The sequence below is a fragment of the Gracilinanus agilis genome, chromosome 1 (assembly GCF_016433145.1).
Source record: "Gracilinanus agilis isolate LMUSP501 chromosome 1, AgileGrace, whole genome shotgun sequence".
Taxonomy (NCBI): domain Eukaryota; kingdom Metazoa; phylum Chordata; class Mammalia; order Didelphimorphia; family Didelphidae; genus Gracilinanus; species Gracilinanus agilis.
Genome location: NC_058130.1, coordinates 223553414 through 223577286, shown reverse-complemented (window position 1 = coordinate 223577286; position 23873 = coordinate 223553414). Strand labels below are relative to the sequence as shown.

Here is a 23873-nt window from a genome sequence, read left to right as displayed (position 1 = left end):
ACTTGTCCCCCCCGACCCTTGGAGGTCTATGTTCCTATGGTCCTATAGGTATGTCTACAGAGAAACAATAGAGATTATAATTAAGTTTCTTTTAAGTATGCTCTGAGTAATGCAGCTTGGGAGAATCAAATCAATATTAAATAATGTAGATTGTAATATGTATTTTTTCTTGCTAACAAATTTTAAAAACTGATTATTTTGAGTCATTAAACAAGCACCAGATATGCTTTTCATTGGATATTGCAATTCTATTCAAATGATTGTTTCTCGGTAAAATCAATTTTCTATCAGTTTAGATAAAATGACTTAGTATTAATGAAATGAAGCATTTTTGCTAAACAAATGAATAGATGTGACTTTATGAAGTAATTCACTGTCTTCTACAGGAAGTATAGTAATGCTTTATCTTATTAATCTTCTAAATTTGATGAAAAATATGCCATGAGCACTCTTGAAAGAAGAAAAGGGAAATTCTTTAGTCTTGAAATCACATAATTATGGAGATATTGGAAATTTTGAAAGAGTAGCTCATTATTGAAATTTTGAAATCATAAAAAACTTGAAGCATACAAAGCATAATATAATATCTATCAACTAGACTAGTGTTGGTGAACCAATGGCATGTGTGCCAAAGATGGCACACAGAGTGCTCTCTGTGGACATGCATGCCTTCTCTCCCTTCCTCCACTGGCCAGAGTTCATTACTAGAAAGGCAGAATGACTCAGGCAGAGCTGCTCTCTTCCCTGTCTCTACAGCACCTGATGACATTTTTTCATATCACCTGTTCCTCTGCCCAGTAGCCCAATGGAAGTGCTTCTTCCCTTCCCTATGTGGGGCAAGGGGGGGAGGGGCAAGGGCACACCTGGCACTTGGTGGGTGTTGGGGTGTGGTACAGCACCTAGTCTCTGCAAGGTTCGTCATCACTGAACTAGACTATGGAAGATTCATCGTGATAATATAGACACTTTAGCCTCACTCATTAATACCAAGGTAGAAGGGAGTTTCAGATAGAATGAAATAGTCCACTCCATCAAATACCCTTTGAAGAGAATGAGGATTAAAAAAAAACCATTGGATTCAGTTGAATATCAGTAGTGACTTTAAAAGAGCAGTTTTTGTGGAACAACAATAGTAGAACATCATAACAGACTTAAGAAGTACTGGGTTGTAAGGAAAATAGAGGAGTGGATATAGACCCAGGATTCTAAATTTTTTTGGTATCATGGACCCCTTTATCAGTCTGGTATAGCTTTATGGACACTTCAAAATGTTTAAAAAATTCATAATTGAAGGAAATGCTAAAGCTGATGAAATGATTTAGTTGGTGGAAGTAATATAATTTTATTTTATAAATATAGAACTTATATTTATAAAATAATTTTCCCACTCAAGTTTGCAGACTCTCCTGAATTCTGTGGACCTCAGGTTAAGAAATCCTGATGGAGACTATTTCTGAAGTTGGTGGTCAAAGAAAGGAGATATCACCATGTGACCCAGAACCAAACTTCTCCTTCCACATCAAGGACTCACACAGACCTGATTCTTATCCTGGAAGGCCTAATGTCAAACAGATCTGTTTATCTTGTTGGCTTATTGCCCCTATCCTGAAGTTTTGTTCCATTTCTATTACTAGCTTGTATTTATGTCTTCCCAAGTGTAGGTAACCAGAGTCCTTTTCCACAAATGTACTTGGTGTACAATATGGATTGGCATTTTAGTTCCTCCACCACAGAAAATACATGAGACACAAAGGATTTAGGCACCCATGAACAAATATAGGAACATAATACACTCAAATAATAGATTTCATTCTCCCTGCAAGGTAAAGCACTTTTGGAGCTGCTAAAACACACCCCATTATCCTCAGGCTTGCTCTGTTTGAGCAGCTCACAACATCATGAAAAATTGATGAGGTCCAGATCCTCAGACTCTTTGTGGTGTGGCTTTAGTTTGCCAGGTGATGGGCAATCCCACTGGGCATCATATTTTTTGCTCTGAGAAGTATAATGTTAATGAAATCTTCTTATGGGTGGCAATTCTCAAAATCAGAAACTCATGAACTTAAAATTAAGGGAATGTGTAAGGCTGGAAATGTCTATTCTCAGCCTCTCTACCCTTTGACCTGGGACATAAAAAGGAAGCAAAATCAGAAGAAAGCAGTTGGGAATTGGAAACCCAGCAACTCCCATCTCTGGCTCTCCTAGATAAGAGAAAACATATTGCAATATGCTTTTCCTGCCAGGCATCATGTGCTTCTTTTGATGAGAAAGGACAGATATCTTTTATTCCTTCCACTCTTGCTATATCCCAGTTAGAAGCTGACGGGAAAGGGAATACAAGAAGAAAGGACCACAAAGGGCTTGGTTCCTTCTCCCACAAATATCTGAGCTTCTGATTCTCAGTCAACTGAGCAGTAGGAAGCAGTCTGTATTACTGAAGGTCAATGCAGAGTTGCTTTGATATACATCTACCTCCATGAAAAGTGCTCTTCTGACAAAGGTCCATGACCAGTAGTTTACATTAAAATTCCCAGGTATCTCCCTTCCTCCCCTCCCCACACTAGAGAAGGCATCATTTAACAAGAAGATACATGCATATACAGATCTATGTCTTCCTTGTTTCCGTTCATCAGTTCTTTTTCTGGAGGTAGATACACAAGTCATTCTTTAAATAATATTTCTGTTGCTATATATAATGTTTTCTTGGCTTTGCTTGTTTCATTCTTCATAATTTCATGTAGGTTTTTCCATGTTGTTTAAAGAAATTAATCACTTATCATTTCTTATGGCACAGTCGTATTTCATTACTTCATAAGCCACAACTTATTTAGCCATTCCCCAATTGATGGGCGTGCCCTCAATTTCCTGTTCTTTGCTATCACCAAGAGAACAACTATAAATAGTTTAGAACATATAGGATTTCTCCCCTTTTTTCCTGATTACCTAAAGAAATAAAACTAATAGTGGTATTTCTAGGACAAAAGGTATACATAGATTTGTAACTCAGTACAATTCCAGATTGCTCTCCAAAAGGGTTTGACTTCCATCACACGCTCTCTCCAGTTAAATAATGTTCCATGTATTTCATGTTCCCTAATATTCCATGATGTATTTTAGGGCTATATTTACTCATATCCCCCTAAGCCTGGATGACTCTCTTAGGACTTCAGAAAGCTCTAAAAGTTGTTCATTAGACATAGTTCTTGATTTTCTTCCCTTCACCCTCAAATACCTGGTCAAATTCAGGAAACAACAAAGCTTTACATAGTTCTTATATGTCACCAGTGTCTTGGCGCTTATAAAAAGCCTTTCCATAAACCAGTTAGGATAGAAAAAAAAACTAAGAGTAAAACAAACTACAGATAGTGTACAAAACAGACAAAAAGAAGAGGGAAGAAAAACACTTCTTTCTTGGAAGAGTGGAAGGTGGAATAGGACATCTAGTCCCAGATTAGTTGTACCTTTCAAGAAACATTTCAAATTTTAGCATCCAAAAAGCTTTTCCTATTTAGACACACAAACCTCAAAGCAGAATGCAATAACTTTTTTTAACCCCCTAACTTCCATATTAGAATTAATACTATGTATCAGTTCCAAGGCAGAAAGTAACATGGGCAATGGGGTTAAGTGACTTGCCCAGGGTCACATAGCTAGGGAGTGTTTGAGGCCAGTTTTGAACCCAGGACCTCTTGTCTCTAGATCTGGCTCTCAATGCACTAAGACACCTAGCTTAGCTGTCCCCTGCAATAATTTTTAAAGACAAAATTCCTCTGATCATTTTAGTTCAAGGTATAATTATGATCCAGATTTATGTCACAATTTTATCAAGAATTTGTAAAGCCTGATGCAAAAACTATAGGTCCATTTGCTAGACATTTCAAGTGAACTGACTATAGGGGGACAATGGATATTAAAGTGTCAAAATCATAATAATACAAGGTGTTGTGTTCTAGCCCCAGCATATATTTTAGATATCAATTTAAAAAACCACATGTATATATTAATGTGCCAGATGTTATGTTTGGCATACAAATACAAAGAATAAAATGGTTTTTACTTGCCATAAGCTTACATTTAATAGATGAGAGAAAGGGCATATAAAATTTATATAAATTATAAACAGAAAAGTGAATAATTACAGACATGTAAGTTCAATGCAGGATAGTTAAGGAGGCAAGGCCCTGGCAATTGGGAGATCAGGAAAGTCTCATTTAGAAGATTGTTCCCAAGAAGAATCTTAAAGGAAGGGAGGCACCTGGTGAAACAGAAATAAAGAGGGAGTGTATTCTATGATGAGTATGGCCATTAAAGACATGGAGATGGAAGAATGGAATATATATGTTACAATAGAGAGAAAGTTAGTTTGGCTGGATCACAGAGTACGAGATGGGGAATAATGTTCCATGAAGTTGGATAGGTTATATAGGACTTTAAGAATAGAGGAGTTTGTATTTTATTCTAGGAGAAATAGGAAGCCAGTGAAATTGATTGAGAAGGGGAGTCACATAATGAGATCTGCAATTAAGGGAAATTATTTTGGCAGCAATTTGTAGAATAGAGTGGTGGAAAGACTTGAGGCAGAGAGAGAAAGTAGAAGGCTGTTTCAATAATCTACACAAGAGGAGAGTGAACCTAACCTAAAATGGCACCTATGTGAAGGAAGACAAAAGGTTGGATTCAAGAGATATTGTAAATATAGAAATAGCAGGATTTGACAACTGATTGGGGTATGTGTGTTGGGGAGAGTGAGGAGTTGAGAATAATGCCAAGATTAAAAACCTGGGAGATTGAAAGTATGATGGTGTTTTTATTTGAAGTTGGGAAGTTTGGAAGAGGGAGAGTGCAGGGGAAAAGATAATGAATTCAGTTTTAGATCTGTTGATTTTGAGATATCTCATGAAATAGAGTTTAAAATGTCCAATCTGCAATTGGTTATAAATGACTAAAGTTTGGGAGAGAGATTAGGATATAGATTTGTGATTTATTTGCAATGAGATGATGGTTAAACTCTTGGGAGCTGATGAGGTTACTGAGAGACTACAGAAGGAGAGGGAAAGAAAGCCTAGGACAGAAACTTGGGGAACATTCGCTTTTAGGGGACACAATCGTGATGTTGAGGCAGCAATAGAGACTGAGAAGGAGAGGTCAGATAGAGATAGGAAGGAAATCAGAAAGAATAAGATCAGAAAAACTTAGAGAGGAGAGTATCTAGGAGGCGAGAATGGTCAATATTGTCAAAAACAAGAGTGAGGTTGAGAAATTGAGAAAGAATTAGGACTGAGAAAAGACAACCAGACGTGCCAACTGGTAATCACTGGTAACTTTGCAGAGTACAATTTTATTTGAGTTGTGATGTTGAAAGCCAAACTGCAAAAGATGGAGAACTGAGAGAGGACAGTGGAAGCAAAGAGTGTAAATAACTTTTTAAGGAATTTGGTTGAGAAAGGAAGGACAAATATAGCATGATAGCTTTTTTTTTTTTTAAGATACATTTATAATATGGAATGGTTCTCTAGAAGGCTGGAGAAGTGGTATTGGAAGAAATGGGGTTGTTAAAACCAAAAGATATCAGTATTTCTTTGGGGAAAAAACAGATAACAACTATATGAAATAAAGTAATAATGAGACAAAATGCCAGAATTTTTGAGGTTGAGCTTAAGCAGTCTAGAAAAAAGTTATATCACTGGAAACATAAATTATCAAAATAGAAAGACAGAAGATTAATGAATTTGCTGAGCAATTCGAAAAACAGGAAAGGCCAAATTAGCACAAAAGAAGAAATCTACAAAATTAGAGGAGAAATAGATAAAATGTATAAAAGTTTTAGAAATGATAAAACTAACTATTAGTTAACCAACCCCTCCAAAAAAAGAGAAATCAAGTTGCCAAAATAAAAAATGAACAAGGTAAATTTATTACATATAAAAGCCCTAAAATTGTCAGAATATACTACAAATAGTTATGTGCTAGCAGAACTGAAAATTTATGGGAAATACAAGATAATCCACAAAACATAAGGAAAAATATAGATCATAACTCATTGTCAAAAATTAAAATTGAGCATGATATAAAGGAACTACTAAAGCAGGAGAACCCTAGTCCAGATTGTTTTAATAAAGAATTTTACCAAGTTTTAAATATAAGCTAACATCATCGCTACACAATTCTAAATATAAGGAAGAAAGCCTTCTTCCAAATTCCATTTATAAAACAAACACAATTCTGATTACTAAAAGAAGTGATAAAGCAGAGAAAGAGAACTATAAATCAATGTCACCAATGAAAATAGATTAAAAAAAATTTTAAGCCTGGCATAAATGCTTTGTTGGAGTGTTATTTTAATATATCAAACAATTATTTATTATAATCAAGTTGGATTTATACCAGGGTTGGAACAATGATTCAACATTAGGAAAACAATGAATATAATTATTTCAAATGCCACAACAATAACAATAGACACAAAAAAAGCCTTTGACAAAATATAGCATTCACTAATGCTAAATGTCCTAAAAAGCATAGGCATAGAGGAACCAATTTTACTATAATTTTTTAAAAAGCATATATCTAAAGTTAAAAGCTTGTGATTTGTGGAAAAACATCAGATATTTTCTAATTAGATGTTGGATCAAAGGGTGCCACTTCTTCATAATATTTGATATATTGCTATTGATAATATAATTGGAACTAACAAGATGAAGACATTAAAGACATAAATACTGGTCAAATGGAGTCAAAATTATTCTTATTTGCAGATGTAACGATTTCTTGGAAAGCTCCCGAGAATTAGGAAGTAAATTAATTGAGAAGATTAATAGTCCCAGGAAAGAAGCAAAATATAAAGCAAATTTACAGAAGTCACCAGAATTTCTACATAGAAACAATAAAGATAGAAATGATAGGAGAAATTCTATTTAAAAATACCTACAGAATACACAGACAAGCTGGAGATCAGTCTACCATGATGCAGTAAAAGTATATTGAAATATTATTTCAAAATACTCTTTCTATAAATTGAGAAAGCCTCAAATAATTGGAAGAATATTAATTTTTCATGGTTGGACCATACCAAGATAATAAAAAATGATACTACTTAAATGACTTCATAGATTTGGAGCTATACCATCAAGGGATACCTTTCTAGAACTAGATAAGTAAGATACTAAAAAATTCATTCAGAGGAACAACAGGCTTAGAACAGTCTTTTTTGTTTCTTGGAATCCTTTGACAATCTGATGAAACCTATGGATCTCTTCTTTTAAAAAGTTTTATAATGCATAGAGTAATATACATTGTACTACTAAGAAGTCAATTACATTGAAATATGGTTATCAAAATATTTTTTAAAAAACCAATCCATAGGCTCCCTAAAATCTATGCACAAACTTTAAGAATACTTCGTCTAGAATCTCATAGGAAATAATGGGAATGTCATGGGAAAATCAATGGAAAAAATGGGACTGAAGGTGAAAATAGCACATATCAAATGCTATATAATGAAGTAGTAATCAGGAAAACTGACAAAAAATAAAATAAATAGGAAAGTATATCATTGGAATGGAATGAATAAAGAAAAATCATACATATTTAAGTAGTCCACTGTTTGATAATAATATCAAGAACCCTACTTAGGGAAAGACCCAGTATTTGACTAGAACTTCTGGGAAAACTAGAAAGCAGCTTGGTAGAAAATTGGTCTATACTGCAATAAATTCCAAATGGTTCAAATGATACTCAAATGGATCTGTTATCTCATTGATTTTGGAATTCCCTCCTTATCTTGCCCAGACCTAGGCTTTCATAGCACTTTCCATTCATCTATATTCCATTCTCTTTCTACTCGTCTCTATTTAGGAACTTCTTTCCACCCCCTCCTCACCAGAAAATGGGACTCTGCTCTTGGAACCATGTAGGGTTTTGGTAACCTTGTTTAAAGAATGCATGAGAGTTACCTTGCTACTGTAAAAGAGCCTAAAAGGTGACATTTTATTTTGCCAAATCAAATATTTTTAAAATTTTTTGGTAGTCAACCAAAAATTAGGACTAATAAGATCTTGTATTTTCTGCATCTTTCAGGTAGCTATGAGATGACAAAAATATGATTCATTGTTAAATAAAATAATAATAGCTAACTTAAATAATGCTTTAAGATTTGTATATGCTTTACAAATATTATTTCATTTTATCATCACCAACAGCATTGGGAAGTAAGTGCTTTTGTTACCCCATTTTATAGATGAGGAAACTGAAGCAGGCAGGTAACTGACATGAGAAAACTGGCACACATTGGTGACTGATTTTGCCAGGTTCACATAGCTAGTAAGTGTCTGATGCCAGTGTCTGATGCCAAATTTGAACTCAGGTCTACATGACTCCTTCATTATACTCCTTCAAGTATGCCTTCAGTTCATGTACAGATGAACCACATAAAAATTTTTTTAATAGATGGGAAAATAGATATATATCCACTCACCTTTTTTGTTAATAAAGTGTGAATTTTTCTTAATGCCTGGTATCTTTTCCTCTAATATCTTAAGATCAGTTCCTCAGTGGTCTAATATATCACCTCAAGTATGAATCTCCTTTGTATCTACTTGGTACAATCTAGCTGCTTTGTTCTCTTTAATACTATTCTGTCTTTTCTATTAGGGCAGCTAGGTGGCACAGTGAATTGAGTGCCAGGCCAGGAATCAGGAAGACTCATCTTTCTGAGTTTAAATCCAGCCTCAGATCCTTACTATCTGTGGGACCCTGAGCAAGTCATATAATCCTGTTTGCCGCAGTTGCTTATTTGTCAAATGAGCTGGAGAAGGAAGTGGCAAATCATTCCAGTATCTTTGCCAAGGAAACCCCAAATGGGGTCACGAAGAGCCGGACACAACTGAAATGATCAAGCAATGATATAAGCATCTCAAGAACTGTGATGGTGCACTACCCTTATTGCAGAAAACAGTTGGTGAAAATAGCTTTGCAGATATTTCCATTTTTATTGTTTGTAGCATTCTTTTCACTTTCATACTTAAATGCTCATAAAATGACTTTGCTTAGTTGGCTAGATAGCCAAGTTTTCTTTATGCTCACTTTGCCTTCTACTGCTTCTCTTTGCTTTAGGAAACTTTGCTCTTATTTGTTCATCAACCTTTTTTAAAGGCGTTTACAGACAAACATAATCTGACTTGGTCTTACTATTTATTAGCAGTCATTTTTCTCCATTTGTAAACTGAGACAAATAGTTGCTGACTAATGCACTTTCATCTTTTAGACAACAATTTCTAGTGGTTTAACATACAGATGAAAATAGAGTGTAAGTTCTATTGTCCATTATTTTTGAATTGCAATAAATTGTTTCAATAATTCAGGATTAAATCTTTAAAAACTAAATTCATAACTTTTTTCATAATACTTTATCTGTATCTATTATGAATTCTTATCTTAGCTCTGATGAGTATAGTCTCACTCGGCACAGAGAACTGACTCAAGGATAACTCTAAAATGCATAAAAAGTCTTTTCTTGTATATTAAAATGTTAGTATCATCCTTTATGGTATTATTTGGTCACCTAATGACTAACAATTTTTTTTGAAGAACATATTCATAACATAGAGGTATGAGATTTCTATGTAACATATAAGACTTTGGCATCTCTGATATTTTTCCTTTTTGAATAATACTTTTTCATATATTTCTTCATATCTTCATATCTCATATTTTCATTGAAATCATCAAATTACAGAGTGTATGTTGTTTTGATTTGGATTGTCTTCTGAGATCATTGATTTAGAGCTGGAAGGAACTTTACAAATCATTGAATCTAATATCCTCATTTTATAGGTAAGGAAACTGAGGCACAAAAAATGAAATATCTTGCCCAGGTTCAAACAGCTAGCAAATGTCTGAGGCAGTATTTGAACTCAGATCTTTCTGACTCCAAGTTTGGAGCTCTCTCCTCTATGCCACCTAGTCAGCTCCATCAAATTCTTTATAGTATCTCTCTGATACTTGATCATCCTCAGAAATCAATGTTGGTGAAAATGTTGCAATTGTTTTAATGTTGGGCTTTGTGCATATGCTTTTCATTAATGAATGATAACCAAATATCCCATGAAATAGTATTTTTTACAGCTTTGGTGAATACAACAAATTTGTCTTTGCTAACTTCTTTTGTTGTCTCCCCAAGGAATCTCTGCAAACTATTCTTCCATTTAATTGCAATCTCTTTCTTCCTTCTGGTTTTATTTAATGGTAAAAATGTCAATATTGATATTTTTGAGCTAACGGTACTGAGATACCAAATGGGTATTCTTCCTAATTACAGGAGACCAACATAATAAACAAAATTAGAGGGAAGTGGTGATACTTTAAGAAGCATTCCTATCCAAACAATAGGTGGAGAATATCATGAAAGATAAAGTAGATCATTTCAATTACCCTAAGTATTTAGGGGAATCTTTGAACTTAACATTTATGCTTTTTACTGTGACAATATTTATGATTCAGTCATTTAGTTATTTTTTCAACTGAGTCTACAGTGGAATTCCTTCTCCCCCTCAGAATAGTTTATAACCTTTGCTTCTTGCCTCTCTTTTCTGGGATGGAATTATATTAGTTAGTTTCTAGGGTTTTTTTTTTTTTGTTGTTGTTGTCGTCACTGTTCTTGAGTCATTTATTCATTTATCTCTTCTCTCCATGTCCAACAGAAAAATCCATATTTTGATTCCAAATGGTGACTGAATTGGCACCCCTTAATGTTCCTATTAATTATTTATATTCTTGATTTCTAATATTGCTCTTTTCCTTCTTTAACATACCAGTGTTCTTTGTTTCTAGTTCTTTGTTTTTCATCTTTGATTTATATTCCCTTGTTCTAATGTATTTCATCAGAGTCTACTCTTTGTCTTTAGGACTCGGTTGTAGGCATCTTCTCTATTGATCCTGATTGCTGTATATTTGTGCAAGTTATATAAACAATTAAAGTGCACTGCCTTAATAACTTTCTCTTTCCTTCTCTACCGATTCTCTCATTTCTTTTTCTCTTCCCTGCTTATTTGTTTTCCTTTCTCTCTTGCAGCTACCCAGCAGATAATTTTTAAGCTAAACAACAACTGAACAATATCCTCACTGTTTCTGCAAGCCTAAGTATGCATAACACGTCTAAACTTATCCAGAACGGAAGGACAACAGAATTTCTTCCATTTTATTTCTTTGCATCTAAAGTGATTTAATCTGCCTGCATGGCATTCATATGTAAGATGATTTAACTATTTTAAAAGCATGTATAATAGATTAACAGACACTCTGCTCTCTGTGGAGCATGAATCTTTACTACGACATGTTGCTATAAATGCCAACAGGAACAGTGCTTCTTCTGTGAGAAGAAAGAGATACTTTCATTGAACATACAATTGTTGGTTTGTTTTAATTATGGTGAAGCCATTTATACTGGCCATATATTTTCATACTGTACAAGTGTTTTCTTATTTTTACTAATAATGTAACTTTGAAGTGACTTTTGATCTTGAAATCCAGTGCAATGTTTTTTGATTTTGTGATAAACAGCATTTCAATTCCATCCCCACCCCCAAAAGCTTTTGACAATTTAGTTAAATTCAATGAATGTTTATTAAGTGCCAACCATATTTAAGGTACTTTGAAGATACCGGGAGTCCAAAACATGGAATATACTTGTCTATGTAATACTGTATCTACACAGATAATTGTAGTACAAGAGAGGTGAATGATGTGGGCAAAGGAGGGAATGCTCTGGGAATATTTGAGGAAGATGAGAACACCTTTAGCTGAGAGAATAAGCCATTTGAACAAAGTGGCATCTGAACTGGAATTTATTTTTTTATTATGAAGATATTTTATCAACTACATGTAATAAATTTCCACATAAGTTTTCCAAGATTGTATAATTCAAATTATCTCCCTCCCTCAATTCCCTCCCCTATCCTGGAGGTGGCAAGCAATTCAATCTGGGTTATACATGTATTATCATGCAAAACACATTTCCATATTCATAACTTCTATAAGAGAATAATCATATAAAACCAAAACCCCAAAACAAAAACATAAACTAAAGTGAAAAATTGCATGCTTTGATCTGCATTCTGACTCCAACAGTTCTTTCTTTGGAGGTGGAAAGTAATCTTTGTCTTAAGTCCCTCAGAATTGTCCTGGATCTTTGAATTGCTGAGAGTAAGCTAAGTCTATCACAGCTGATCATTCCACAATATTGCTGTTACTGTGTAAAATATTATTCTGGTTCTGATTATTTCATTATGCATCAGTTCATGAAAAAATTTCCAACACTTTCTGAAATCATCTTGCTGAACTGGTATTTAAAGGAAGATAAGGCTGCATAAAGAGGGAGGAGAAGAGTGGGTCTGTTATATCATAGGGGACACATATGGGGAATATCAAGTAGTTTTATTTTTCTGGAATGGTGTGTGTGTGTATGTGTGTGTAGAGGAATAATGTGAAACAAGGCTAGGAAGATAGATTAAAAGCAAATTATGACTGTTATTAAGATACACACACACGCATACACACATATATATATATATATATATAGAGAGAGAGAGAGAGAGAGAGATGGGGAGGGAGAGAGAAAAAGGAGGAAGGGAAAAGAAAGGAGGGAGAAAGGATAATGGAAGGAGGAAGGAAGAGAGGGAAGGAGGGGAAGAAAGGGAGAGAGAGAGTGAAGAAGAGAGAGAAAGAGAAGAAACCGACCCCCTGGAAGTTGATTTAGGTAAGAGGAGAGCATAACTAGGGTGGTGGTCATATGAGTTGAAAGGGATAAATGATAGCATTTGAAAACTGATTGGTTGTAAGGAGTGAAGGAAAGAGAAAAGTCAATAGGAGAAAGTATAAAGAAAGAAGAGAACCAAAGACAGAGCCCTTAAAGGATCTCCATGATTGAGGTGGTAGTAGACACATGATGAACCACCATAAGAGACTGAGAAGGGAAGATATAGTCAGATGTATAGAAAATAATTCAGATGAAAATAGTGTCACATATGAGGTGCTTAATAGATGTTTATTGACTTACTGAGGGATGGAGGGAGAGGGTATGTCAAACTGAAGATTAATTAATAAGGATGAAGATTGAGAAGAGATATCAGATTTAGTAATTTTAAAAAACCTGGTAAATAGCCTTTGAGAGGCAGTATCAGTAGAGTGGGTGGGACAGAAATCAAATGACAAAGAGTTGAAAAGTAGATGTTAGAGAAGTGAAGGCAGCAAGTGTAGACTTTTTTCCTTTATTTTTTAAAATTATGAACTTGAGAAACTAATAAATATGAATGTTTCCATTTACAAAAAAGAAAAAGATGATTATTTACAAAACTGTGGAATATTAAACTAATTTAGCTAATTAATATTATCTTGTTCTTAATGTATATATTAAATATAACAGGATAGTACTAGCAGTGCTCTGTTTATCTGTGTATACTTTTGACTTTCCTTCTCCCTTCCTTTTTTTATTTAAAAATATTTCATTGAAATTTTCTTTCTTTTCTCTTACTTTGTGTCCCTTTCATGACTCCCCTCCCATCAAGCCTGTCTTTGTAACAAATAAGTATCAAAATGGAGAACAAATTCACATACTGATCACATAATTTTAGTTTCTAGATTTAGCAAGCATTTACTGAGCACCTATTCTGTGCTTTGTATCATAGTTAGTACCTTATGAATATTATCAAATTATAGCCTCACAAAAACCCTGGGAGGTAGATACTATTTAATTTTATTCCTATTTTTACAGAGGAGGAAATTGAGGAAAACAGAGATTAACTAACTGGCTGAAGGTCATAAAACTAGTAAATGTCTAAGTCTGGATTTGCATTCAGGTCTTCATGACTTTTAGATTGCACAGTGGGTAGAGTGCAGGGTTTGGTGTCAGGAAGACTCATCTTACTGAGTTCAACTTTGGCCTCAGACACTAACAAGCTGTGCAAACCTGGACAAATCACTTAATCCAGTTTGAATGGGTTTCCTCGTCTGTCAAATGAGTTGGTAAAGGAAATGGCAAACCACTCCAGTATCTTTGCTATGGGGTCACAAAGAGTTAGGCATGACTGAACTGACTGAACAACAACTTCTTGACTTCAAGTCCAGACCCTTATCCACTGTGCCACCTGGCAGCCTCTTATATAAAAGTGCATGTCCTGTTCTTCACCTATGGTTCATAACCTCTCTGCTAAGAGGTGGGAAGCATGATTCTCTTATCAGTCTTCTAGAGTCTTAGTTATTCATAAAATTGGATTTTTAATTCTTTCATAGTTATTTTCTTTTATAAAATTGTGATCATTGTAGAAATTGTTCTCTGGGTTCTACTTTCTGTTTTCACTTATTTGTATTGTTTTTTAATAGCTATAGTCATATAATTCCTGTGTGTGTTTTGGTAGGATGACTTTTAAATATGCATTCTGTAGTTATTGAGAAGGGGATTTTTTTCTCGTTGGGTTTTGCTAGGAATGTACAAAAAAATCTGATGATTTATGTAAATTTATTTTGTATCCTGCAGCCTTATTGAAGCTATTAATTGTTACAATAATTTTAGTTGGATTTATAGTGTTATCTAAGTAAACTATTTTATCATTTGCCAAAGTGATAATTTTATTCCTTCTTGCCTAAGCTTTTTCTTGTCTTATTGCTGTAGTTGATACTTCTAGAAACAAATCAAATAATAGTGGTTATGATGAATTTCTCCCATTAATTCTAATATTTCTGAAAAGACCTCTAGTATTTTCTATCATTATTAATGCTTGATCTTGATTTTAGCTAGACATTATTTACTATAATAAGGAAAGACCATTTACTTTTACTTTTTACTTTTTAAAAACATAATGGACATTGTATTTTATCAAAGGCATTTTCTGCAACTGTTGATATAATTGTGACTTTATTGCCTTAGTTATTAAATTGGTCTATTTTGCTAATGAATTTCCCAAGAACCAACCCTGTTTTGCTGGAATAAATCCAATTTGTCATAGTTTAAAATCTTTTAAATATATTCCCATATCATCATTGCTAAGATCTTATTCAACATTATTGCATCATACTATTCCCGGGAGATACTGACCTCTAGTTTTTTCTCTCTGCTTTATTTCCCCCTGGTTTAGGTATCAGGACCATAGTTGTCTCATACTGTAAGAGTCTAGTAGAAGGCATTTTCCTTTTTTTGTAAATAATGATTGTGATTTTGTAGCTCCTTGTTCTTTGGATATTTTTTTGATTTTCAAAACTTCTGTTTTTGCTTATAAATGAGATATTTTTTTTTCAATACGGCAGAAGAACAGTGAGGGTTAGGCAATGGGGGTTAAGTGACTTGCCCAGGCTAGGAAGTGTCTGAGGCCAGATTTGAGCCTAGGACCTTCTGACTCTAGGCCTAGCTCTCAATCCACTGAGTCACCCAGTTGCCCCTTGTAATTGGGATATTTTGATTTATTACTTCTCTAATTTTTTTTAATCCTCTGCCCAATTTATTGATTTGTTTTTCCATCCTATTGATGAAAGTGTTAGAGTAAATAAAATTTATCCTATGTACTGCCTTGGCTGCATCCCAAAGTTTGGTATGTTGTCTTGTTGCTATTTCTTATTGAAAATTTCTGTTGTTTTTATGATTTGTTCTTTGACCCACACATTCTTTAATATTTAGTCTTCATTGAATATTTCATCCAAATGTCCTTATTTAATTATGATTTTTATTATGTTATGGTTATCAGAGGATATGTTTAATATTGCAGCATTGCCACTTTTGATGTGAGATATTTATGCACAGTAGTTAGTATCTGCCTCAGAAAGCTATACCAACTCATTTACTCTCAGCAGTAGTGGCTCAGGCTCAGTGGGTATATTTGTTCCACTTGTGGGAAGCTATAAAAATACATATCAATAAAATTTTCTTTTGCTGTAAGTCCCAATTTTGTGCCAAGGAATGCCTCTTAGCAGTAATAGAATCGATCAGTCTAGCTCCCTCTGTACCTTACTTGACCTCACTTCTTTCTTGCTTATATTTAATCTTTCAGGGACACATACAAATCAGAAGGGGAGAGGAACAAGCATTTATTAAGTGCCTTCTATAGGTCAAGCACTGTACTAAGTGCTTTACAAATATGGTCTCAGTTGATCCTCACAACAACCCTGGGAGGGAGTTGCTACTATTATTAGTTTTCTATAATTAAGGAAACTAAGGCAGGCAGAGTTGAACTGACTTTTCTAGTATTACACAACTATGATGCCTTCCTGACTCCTGGCTCAGCACTCTATCCATACTCCACTTCACTGCTTCCAGTACTTCAGTGAATATAGACTTGGAGAAATCAGTTTCTCTCGAAACAAATGGCGAAATAGTAAACAAAACTTAAAAGGCAAGGATTAGAAAAACAAATTTGCCTTTCCTTTGAGAGAGCAGGTATGGAAAAAGGGAAGGTAGAAGAAGGAAGACAAAGAATGAGACTAAGGATCACCATCTCTGGTTTCCTCTCCTAGACACAGATCCTATTTGAGTACATTTTCTCTTTACTCTAGAAGCTGGTATGCTTCTCATGCTACCCATGCTTGGAGATGGGAGGAACAGTGATGTCTACCCTGTCTGCCTGTCCTCATAGGTATTCCAAGTATGGATCACTGTGAAAGCAATGGCATCACTGCCTTCTCTGGTTGTAATAGCTTCCTTCTCTCCAGCAAGTACTGGTCTCTAGTGTCCATGTGGGTGTTTACTTGTGGAAAGGAACCTTTAAGATTACATTTTGCTTTATCAAATCAAATAATTTAAAAAAACAGACTACAACTACAGTGGTGTTTGTATTCTCTTCATCTTTATGCCAGTTGCATGATGCTAAAGAGGTGATCTGCTATAAAAAAGCATTCATAAGTCTACCAATAGGGAAAGCTAAGTAGCACAGTGGATAGAGCCAGCCCTGGAGATGAGTTCAAATCCAATCTTAGACACTTACCAACTGTGTGACCCTGGGAAAGTTACTTAACCCCAATTCCTTAGCCCTTATCACGTTTCTTCCTTGGAAGTAATACTTAGTGTCAATTCTAGGACTGAAGGTAGAGGTTTAAAAAAAGTCTACCAATAACTGCCTCATATTTTCAAGGATATAGATGATGCATATATAAACAATTTTGATTAAAAAGTTAATAAAGAAGAGAAAGTAAGCATTTCTTCTCTCTTTTTATATTCTCTTCATCATCCTTTTTGGATAACTCCATTTATTTGGTATAAGATCATAGGACTAGAGATTTATAGCTAGAAGAGACTTAGAGGTCATCTTACCTGCAGATTAGGAAACTGAATCTCAGAGATGTTAAACAAGTTGCCTAAGGTCATACAAGTATGAAGTGTCAGAACCTAAATTTAAAACCAGGTTCTCTGAGTCCAAATCCACTACTCTAACTTCAGTGTTCTCTCTACTATATTATGCTGCCAGAATCTTCCTATACTTATGAATTTTGGGTTACTAATATGGGAGTCCCATTATAATAAACTACTTGTGAAACAAGACAAAATTGATTTCAAGTTAGAAGGAGAAAGATGAGAAGTAGGCAACAGAAATAATTGGAAAAAAGATCCAGCCTGCTCTTTTTAAATAATCCATCACTGCCAAAAATTGGGAAATGAAAAAAGACAAAAAAATAAACAACACCAGGCTTCATTACCATTTTTTTCAAAATTTTAACCAATATAAAGCAATAGTCATAATGAAGAGGCCAAACAAATCTAGAAACCATCTACCTTAGTCAGCAAACATTTGCTGTCTTTGCCAAGTGAAAAGAGATAGCAAGTCAAAGGCAATACAGGCTTTGTATACAAATTATTTGTAAAACCTAAGGGGAATGGTAGAATATTATGAATGGTATACCATTTATAGGCCTCTACCCAAAGAGGTAAAAGAAAGAAGAAAAGGCCCTCTATGTATAAAAATGTACAGAGCAGCAATTTTTGTAGAGACAAAGAAGTGGAAACCAAGGGAGTTACCAATTGTTTGGGGAACATCTGAACAAATTATAGTTTATGAATGTAACGGAATACTATTGTTATGTAAGAAATGATGAAAGAGATGGTTTCAGAGAAACCTGGTAAGATTTATATGAACTGATACAGAATGAAGTAGAAAGAGAAAATTTTGTGATTTAGCATCAATCTTGCAAAAATGTACCATTTTCAGAGACTTAAGAACTGATCAAAGCAATGATCAACCATAGTTCTAGAGGACTTAATGCTGAAGAGTCCTACCTACCTCCTGACAGAGAGGTGATAGGCTCATGATGCACAAGAAGACTGACATTTTTGGACATGTCTTGTATGAGAATTTGTTTGGCTTGACCATGCATGTTTGTTATAGGGATTTTGTTTTTCTCTTTTTTTTTTCCCTACTGAAGGAAGAAATGGAAGAGAGAAAAAAATAAATACTTGATAATGGGGGGGGGGGGGAGGGAGGAATCAACAAACAAAATAAATGTTTGCTGAATTTAAATTATCCTAAAATGTTGTTCAGAAATCCATGATTTTCTATAAAAATCTTTTTTTTTGGGAAAAAATTGAGCATGGTTGCTTAGTAAAAAGCTATATATCTTGAATTTTTAAAAATACCAGTTCTGTTCAGGAAGCGTTTTTTACTTAGATCTCTCTAGCTCTATTGGTCTTGAACATTCTTTTTGACTTCATTTAAGCTCTGCTGCTGACTAGTACTTACAAAACTAAAGTAGACACTCATGCATATTTCATCTAACAAAAGCAATCAATTAGTCTCTCTTCCTCTGCACTTTATAGACATGTAATCAATCACAATAGGTACATAATGTGCAACTCTCTTCTCTCTTCAGCGGAAAAAAACAAAATTTATTGCCTGTGATTTTCTGACTGAGTGGTTATACAAGTAAGTTCTTTATCCTTTTGAATATTTAGCATCCCTAATAATATTTTACAATGTTAATTTGTAATGTGAATTGTAATTATTAACATGAATCCTTGTTTGTTTGTTTTTTATCTCAACCAAATATTATGGCATAATGATTAGCCAGAATCCAAAGAGGATAGATGAGCCATTCACAGAATTCTTCTCAATTCCATTTGTGGCAAATCGGCTAAAGATTTGGTAAGTATTGTCAGATGTATTTTTTGAGTCATTTATGCCTAATTGTAAAGTTTTGCTAAAGCCAACTATAATTAAGCAAAATAGCTGCTAAAATTCACTTAGGTTCCCAAATAAATTGTGTTTGTTTCTTTGCCTCTCTGAGTTTATTTTATAAAGTGTAAGCACATTTCTGTTCTGATCAGTAGGGATTTCTTCAGTATCTCCTGTGTACCAGGTACTGTACCAAGCATTGGGGATACAAAGAGAAGCAAAAGACAATTTTTGATCTTAAAGAGCTCACAATCCATTGGGGGAGACAACAAGCAAACAAATATGAATGAACAAGTTATATACAAGATAAATATGAATAATTAATAGAGGGAAGGCATTTGAATTAAGATAGATTGGGAAAGGCCTCTTTTAGAATATGGAATTTTAGTTGGGACTTGAAGAAAATAAGGAAGTCAGGAAGTAGATATGAAGAAGAGCATTCCAGGCATGAACATCCAGAGAAAATGCTGTGAGCAAAGAGATGGAATGTCTTGTTCATGGAATGGCGAGGAGGCTGTTATCATTGAATTGAAGAGTACTTGGAATAAGTATAATGTGTACAAAGGTGGGATAGCCTAGGTCCATATTGGTGAACCTATGGCATGCATGCTGGAGGGGGCTGCTCCCACACACCTGAGGACTTTTCTGTCATCACCTACCCCTTTGTTCAGCAGCCCAATGGGAGTGTTTCTTCCCTCCCCTGTCTGGGGTAAGGAGTTAGGGTATTTAGCTAGGCAATATTTTCTATCTCCTTCCTACATTTCCCTCTTTACTATTACTTTGCAGTAATAAAGCTACTAAAGCTTCTAACAACCTCATGACTTAAGAGTAATTTTTATAAATGCTGACCACAATAATTTTTAAAATTTTATATTTGTCAAACTCATTTAAATTATGACATTTTGGATTGAAGAATATGTGTCTGGGAGTAAGATGTAAGAAGACTAGAAATGCAGGAGGGGGATAGGATATGAATCAGGCTTTGAATGCCAAACAGAAGATTTTGTGTTTGATTCTGGAGGTGATATAGTTTGTTGAACAAAAAGATGGTTTAGTCAGACCTTCTCTTTAGGAAAATTCCTTTGGTGACTGAATGGAGGATGGATTGGAGTGGGGAGAGATTTTGAGGTGGGCAGACTCACCAGCGGGCTAGTGCAGTTATCAGGATTTGAGGCGATAAGGACCTGCACTTGAGAGGAGAGAAGGGGCATAGTTGAGAGATGTTGCAAATGGAAAATTGACTGGCCTTGGCAACAGCTTGGATATGGGATGGGGTGAGAAATGAAGTGAGGAGTCTAGGATGGCTCTTGGTTGTGAGCCTAAAGGACTCAGAGGATGGTGTTGCTATCACCAGTAATAGATGTAGGAAGTGGGGAGGGTTTGGGAAAGATAAGTTTGATTTTGGATATGTTGGACTTCTAGTTTGAGATGTCTGGAAGGCAGCTGGAAATGCAAGATTAGAAGTCAGCAGAGAAATTAGGGCAGAATATTTGAGATTTGAGAATCATCAGCATTGAGAAGGTAATTAAATCCCTTGGGGTTGATGAGATCATCACGTGAAGTGGTAGAGAAGGAGGGGAAGGCCCAGGATAGAACCTTAAAGGACACCTACGGTTAGAGGACATTATCAGCAAGAGGATCCAACAAAGGAGATTGAGAAGGATTGGTAGATAGATGGGAGGGAAAAGAAGAATGGGATTTACACAAGGAAGCCATGAAGGCAAGAGAACAGTGACAAAGGCCAAAGGTCATTTAGAATCTTGAGGCAGCGGCAGTTGGAGAACCCTAATACAGCCCTGAGGGGGAGTTTTGTCTTGGACTCTGGACAGAGCAGGAGCTCCCTTTGAGACTCCTAGAAAGACGTGATATCTCCACAGCCATTTTTCCTGAGCCATTCAGAGAAGTCATTCGTTCTGATCAGCCTGCTATTCATGAACTGAGAAAACCTGTGGAAATTGTATCATCAGCCAGTTATCTCAAAGGGATTACCCTGAGAGATAACTCGGTCAAATTGAAGAATCATTTCTGTTGTTCCAGCAAACCTAGAGACTATAAACTATCCTTAGGTAGCCTAGGGTAGCCATTACAATCAGAACAGACAGGGAGGGTCAAGCCAGTCTGGAGGCTGAGAGAACTTGAATAACTGATCAACATCTTCAAATTAGGGTCCTCCTATTTACCTTTTCCCCAAACTTAGCTCTTATTACCCTCGTTAGTAAATATTCATCAACCTTAGCAAAGCAGTCAGATTGCTTTATAAGGAAGAGAAAAGGGAGATTAGTGGGTGAAGGGTTATTCAGAGAGACAGTTCTCTAAGACCCAGGTAAAGCCAAGTCCTAGGCTGTCATTTCTGTCTCTCTGGCAGGGGTTTGTAAACAGAAGGGACATCGAGGGTGACTAGGTTAAGCAAAGCCCTAGTCCAGGGGTCGGCAACCTTTTTGGCCGTGAGAGCCATAAATACCACATTTTTTAAAATGTAATTTCGTGAGAGCCATACAGTGCTCACAGTGCTGCTCCTGTAACAGCACCTGAAAAATAATTGACTTTATGGCTCCTGCAGAAAGAGCCATATCTGGCCCTCAAAAGAGCCAGATATGGCTTGAGAGCCATACGTTGTCGACCCCTGCCCTGGTCAAATGCTAAACCTTTACCCAGTGATGTTCTCTATTTGGTACAGACTTCTGTATCCTTTTGCCTCCAAGCTATTCCATTTGCTCTCTGTCTAGAAGGGAGAGATATCCAGACAAGTCAGCTAACAGTAACAACCTGACCAGTCATTTATTCCAACATCCTAAGGGTTTCTCTACCTTTTTGTAGAAACCAGAAGAGAGTGATGTTTTTTGCAAGTCACCACACCATATCCCAAATGGAGTATGTTAAAAATCCTCATTTTTTATTTTAATTCTATAAATATTCTTTTTTAATTAATATAAATTATTTTTGAGTGTCTCTTCCTCCCCAGCCTGTACCATTAAGGCATCAACTAGCAAACATATTTATTGATAGATTATATAGATTATGCTCTTCATGTTTCTATGTCTCAGTTTATTCTCTGGAGGTGAACATTTTCAAGTTATTCTTTAAATATTAAGTCTATAGCTGTGTATAAAGTTCTCTTGGTTTTACTCATTTTACTCTTCATCATCTCATGTAGTTCTTTTTTAAAAAATTTTTAATCATTTATTAATATTCATTTTTAACATGGTTACATGATTCATGCTCCTACTTTCCCCTTCACCCCCTGCACTCCCCCCACCCATGGCCGACGCACATTTCCACTGGTTTTATCATGTGTCCTTGTTCAAGACCTATTTCCAAATTGTTGTTAGTTGCATTGGTGTCGTAGTTTCGAGTCCTCATCCCCAATCATGTCCTCCTCAGCCCATGCGTTCAAGCATTTGTTTTTCTTATATGTTTCCTCTCCTGTAGTCCTTCCTCTGAATGTGGGTACCGTTCTTTACCATAAATCCCTCAGAGCTGTCTTGTGTCATTGCATTGTTGCTGGTACAGAAGCCCATTACATTCGATTTTACCACAGTATATCAGTCTCTGTGTACAGTGTTCTTCTGGCTCTGCTCCTTTCACTCTGCATCAATTCCTGGAGGTCTTTCCAGTTCACCTGGAACTCCTCCAGCTTATTATTCTTTTTAGCACAATAGTATTCCATCACCAACATATACCACAATTTGTTCAGCCATTCCCCAATTGAAGATGCCCTCATTTTCCAGTTTTTTGCCACCACAAAAAGCGCATCTATAAATATTTTCGTACAAGTCTGTTTATCTATGATCTCTTTGGGGTACAAACCCAACAATGGTATGGCTGGATCAAAGGGCAGGACTTCTTTTATATCCCTTTGAGCATAGTTCCAAATTGCCAGCCAGAATGGTTGGGTCAGTTCACAACTCCACCAGCAATGCATTAATGTCCCAGTTTTGCCACATCCCCTCCAGCATTCATTACTCTCCCCTTCTTTCATTTTAGCCAATCTGCTAGGTGTGAGGTGACACCTCAGAGTTGTTTTGATTTTGCATTTCTCTAATTATTAGAGATTTAGAACACTTTCTCATGTGCTTATTGATACTTTTGATTTCTTTACCTGAAAATTGCCTATTCATGTCTCTTGCCCATTTATCAATTGGGGAATGGCTTGATTTTTTTATACAATTGATTTAATTCCTTGTATATTTGAGTAATTAGACCCCTGTCAGAGTTTTTTGTTATAAAGATTTTTTCCCCATTTGTTGTTTCCCTTCTGATTTTGACTACATTGTTTTTGTTTGTACAAAAGCTTTTTAGCTTAATATAATCAAAACCATTTAATTTACATTTTGTAGTTTTCTCTAACTCTTGCTTGGTTTTAAAATCTTTCCTTTCCCAGAGATCTGACAGGTATCATGTAGTTCTTTTGAAGTTAAAAAATAAATCTGCTTATTTTTCCTTACAGTACAGTAGTATTCTGTGACAATCACATGCCAAAATTTATTTAATTTTCTCCCAATTGATGGACATCCTCTTGATTTCCAGTTCTTTGACACTACAAAGAGAGCTGCTATTTTGTAACATATAGGTTCTTTTCCTTTTTCCCTGGTCTCTTTGAGACAGTCTCAGTAGAGGTATTGCTGGGTTGTAGAGTATATAGTCTTATAACTTTCTGGGCATTATTCCAAATTGCTTTCCAAAATGGTTGAATCAGTTTACAATTCTACCAACAGTGTTAGTGTCCCAACTTTT

The 23873-nt window shown here is 35.3% G+C and overlaps 1 protein-coding gene across 1 annotated transcript in view; it reads left to right on the top strand.

The window, feature by feature from the left end:
• Positions 1-23873, top strand: part of IQCK (IQ motif containing K) — a 172902-nt gene that overhangs the window by 53061 nt on the left and 95968 nt on the right. The window contains exons 5-6 of the mRNA XM_044660353.1: positions 18838-18890; positions 19032-19109. Coding sequence (XP_044516288.1) covers positions 18838-18890; positions 19032-19109 — 131 coding nt within the window. The remainder of the gene's footprint in view (positions 1-18837; positions 18891-19031; positions 19110-23873) is intronic.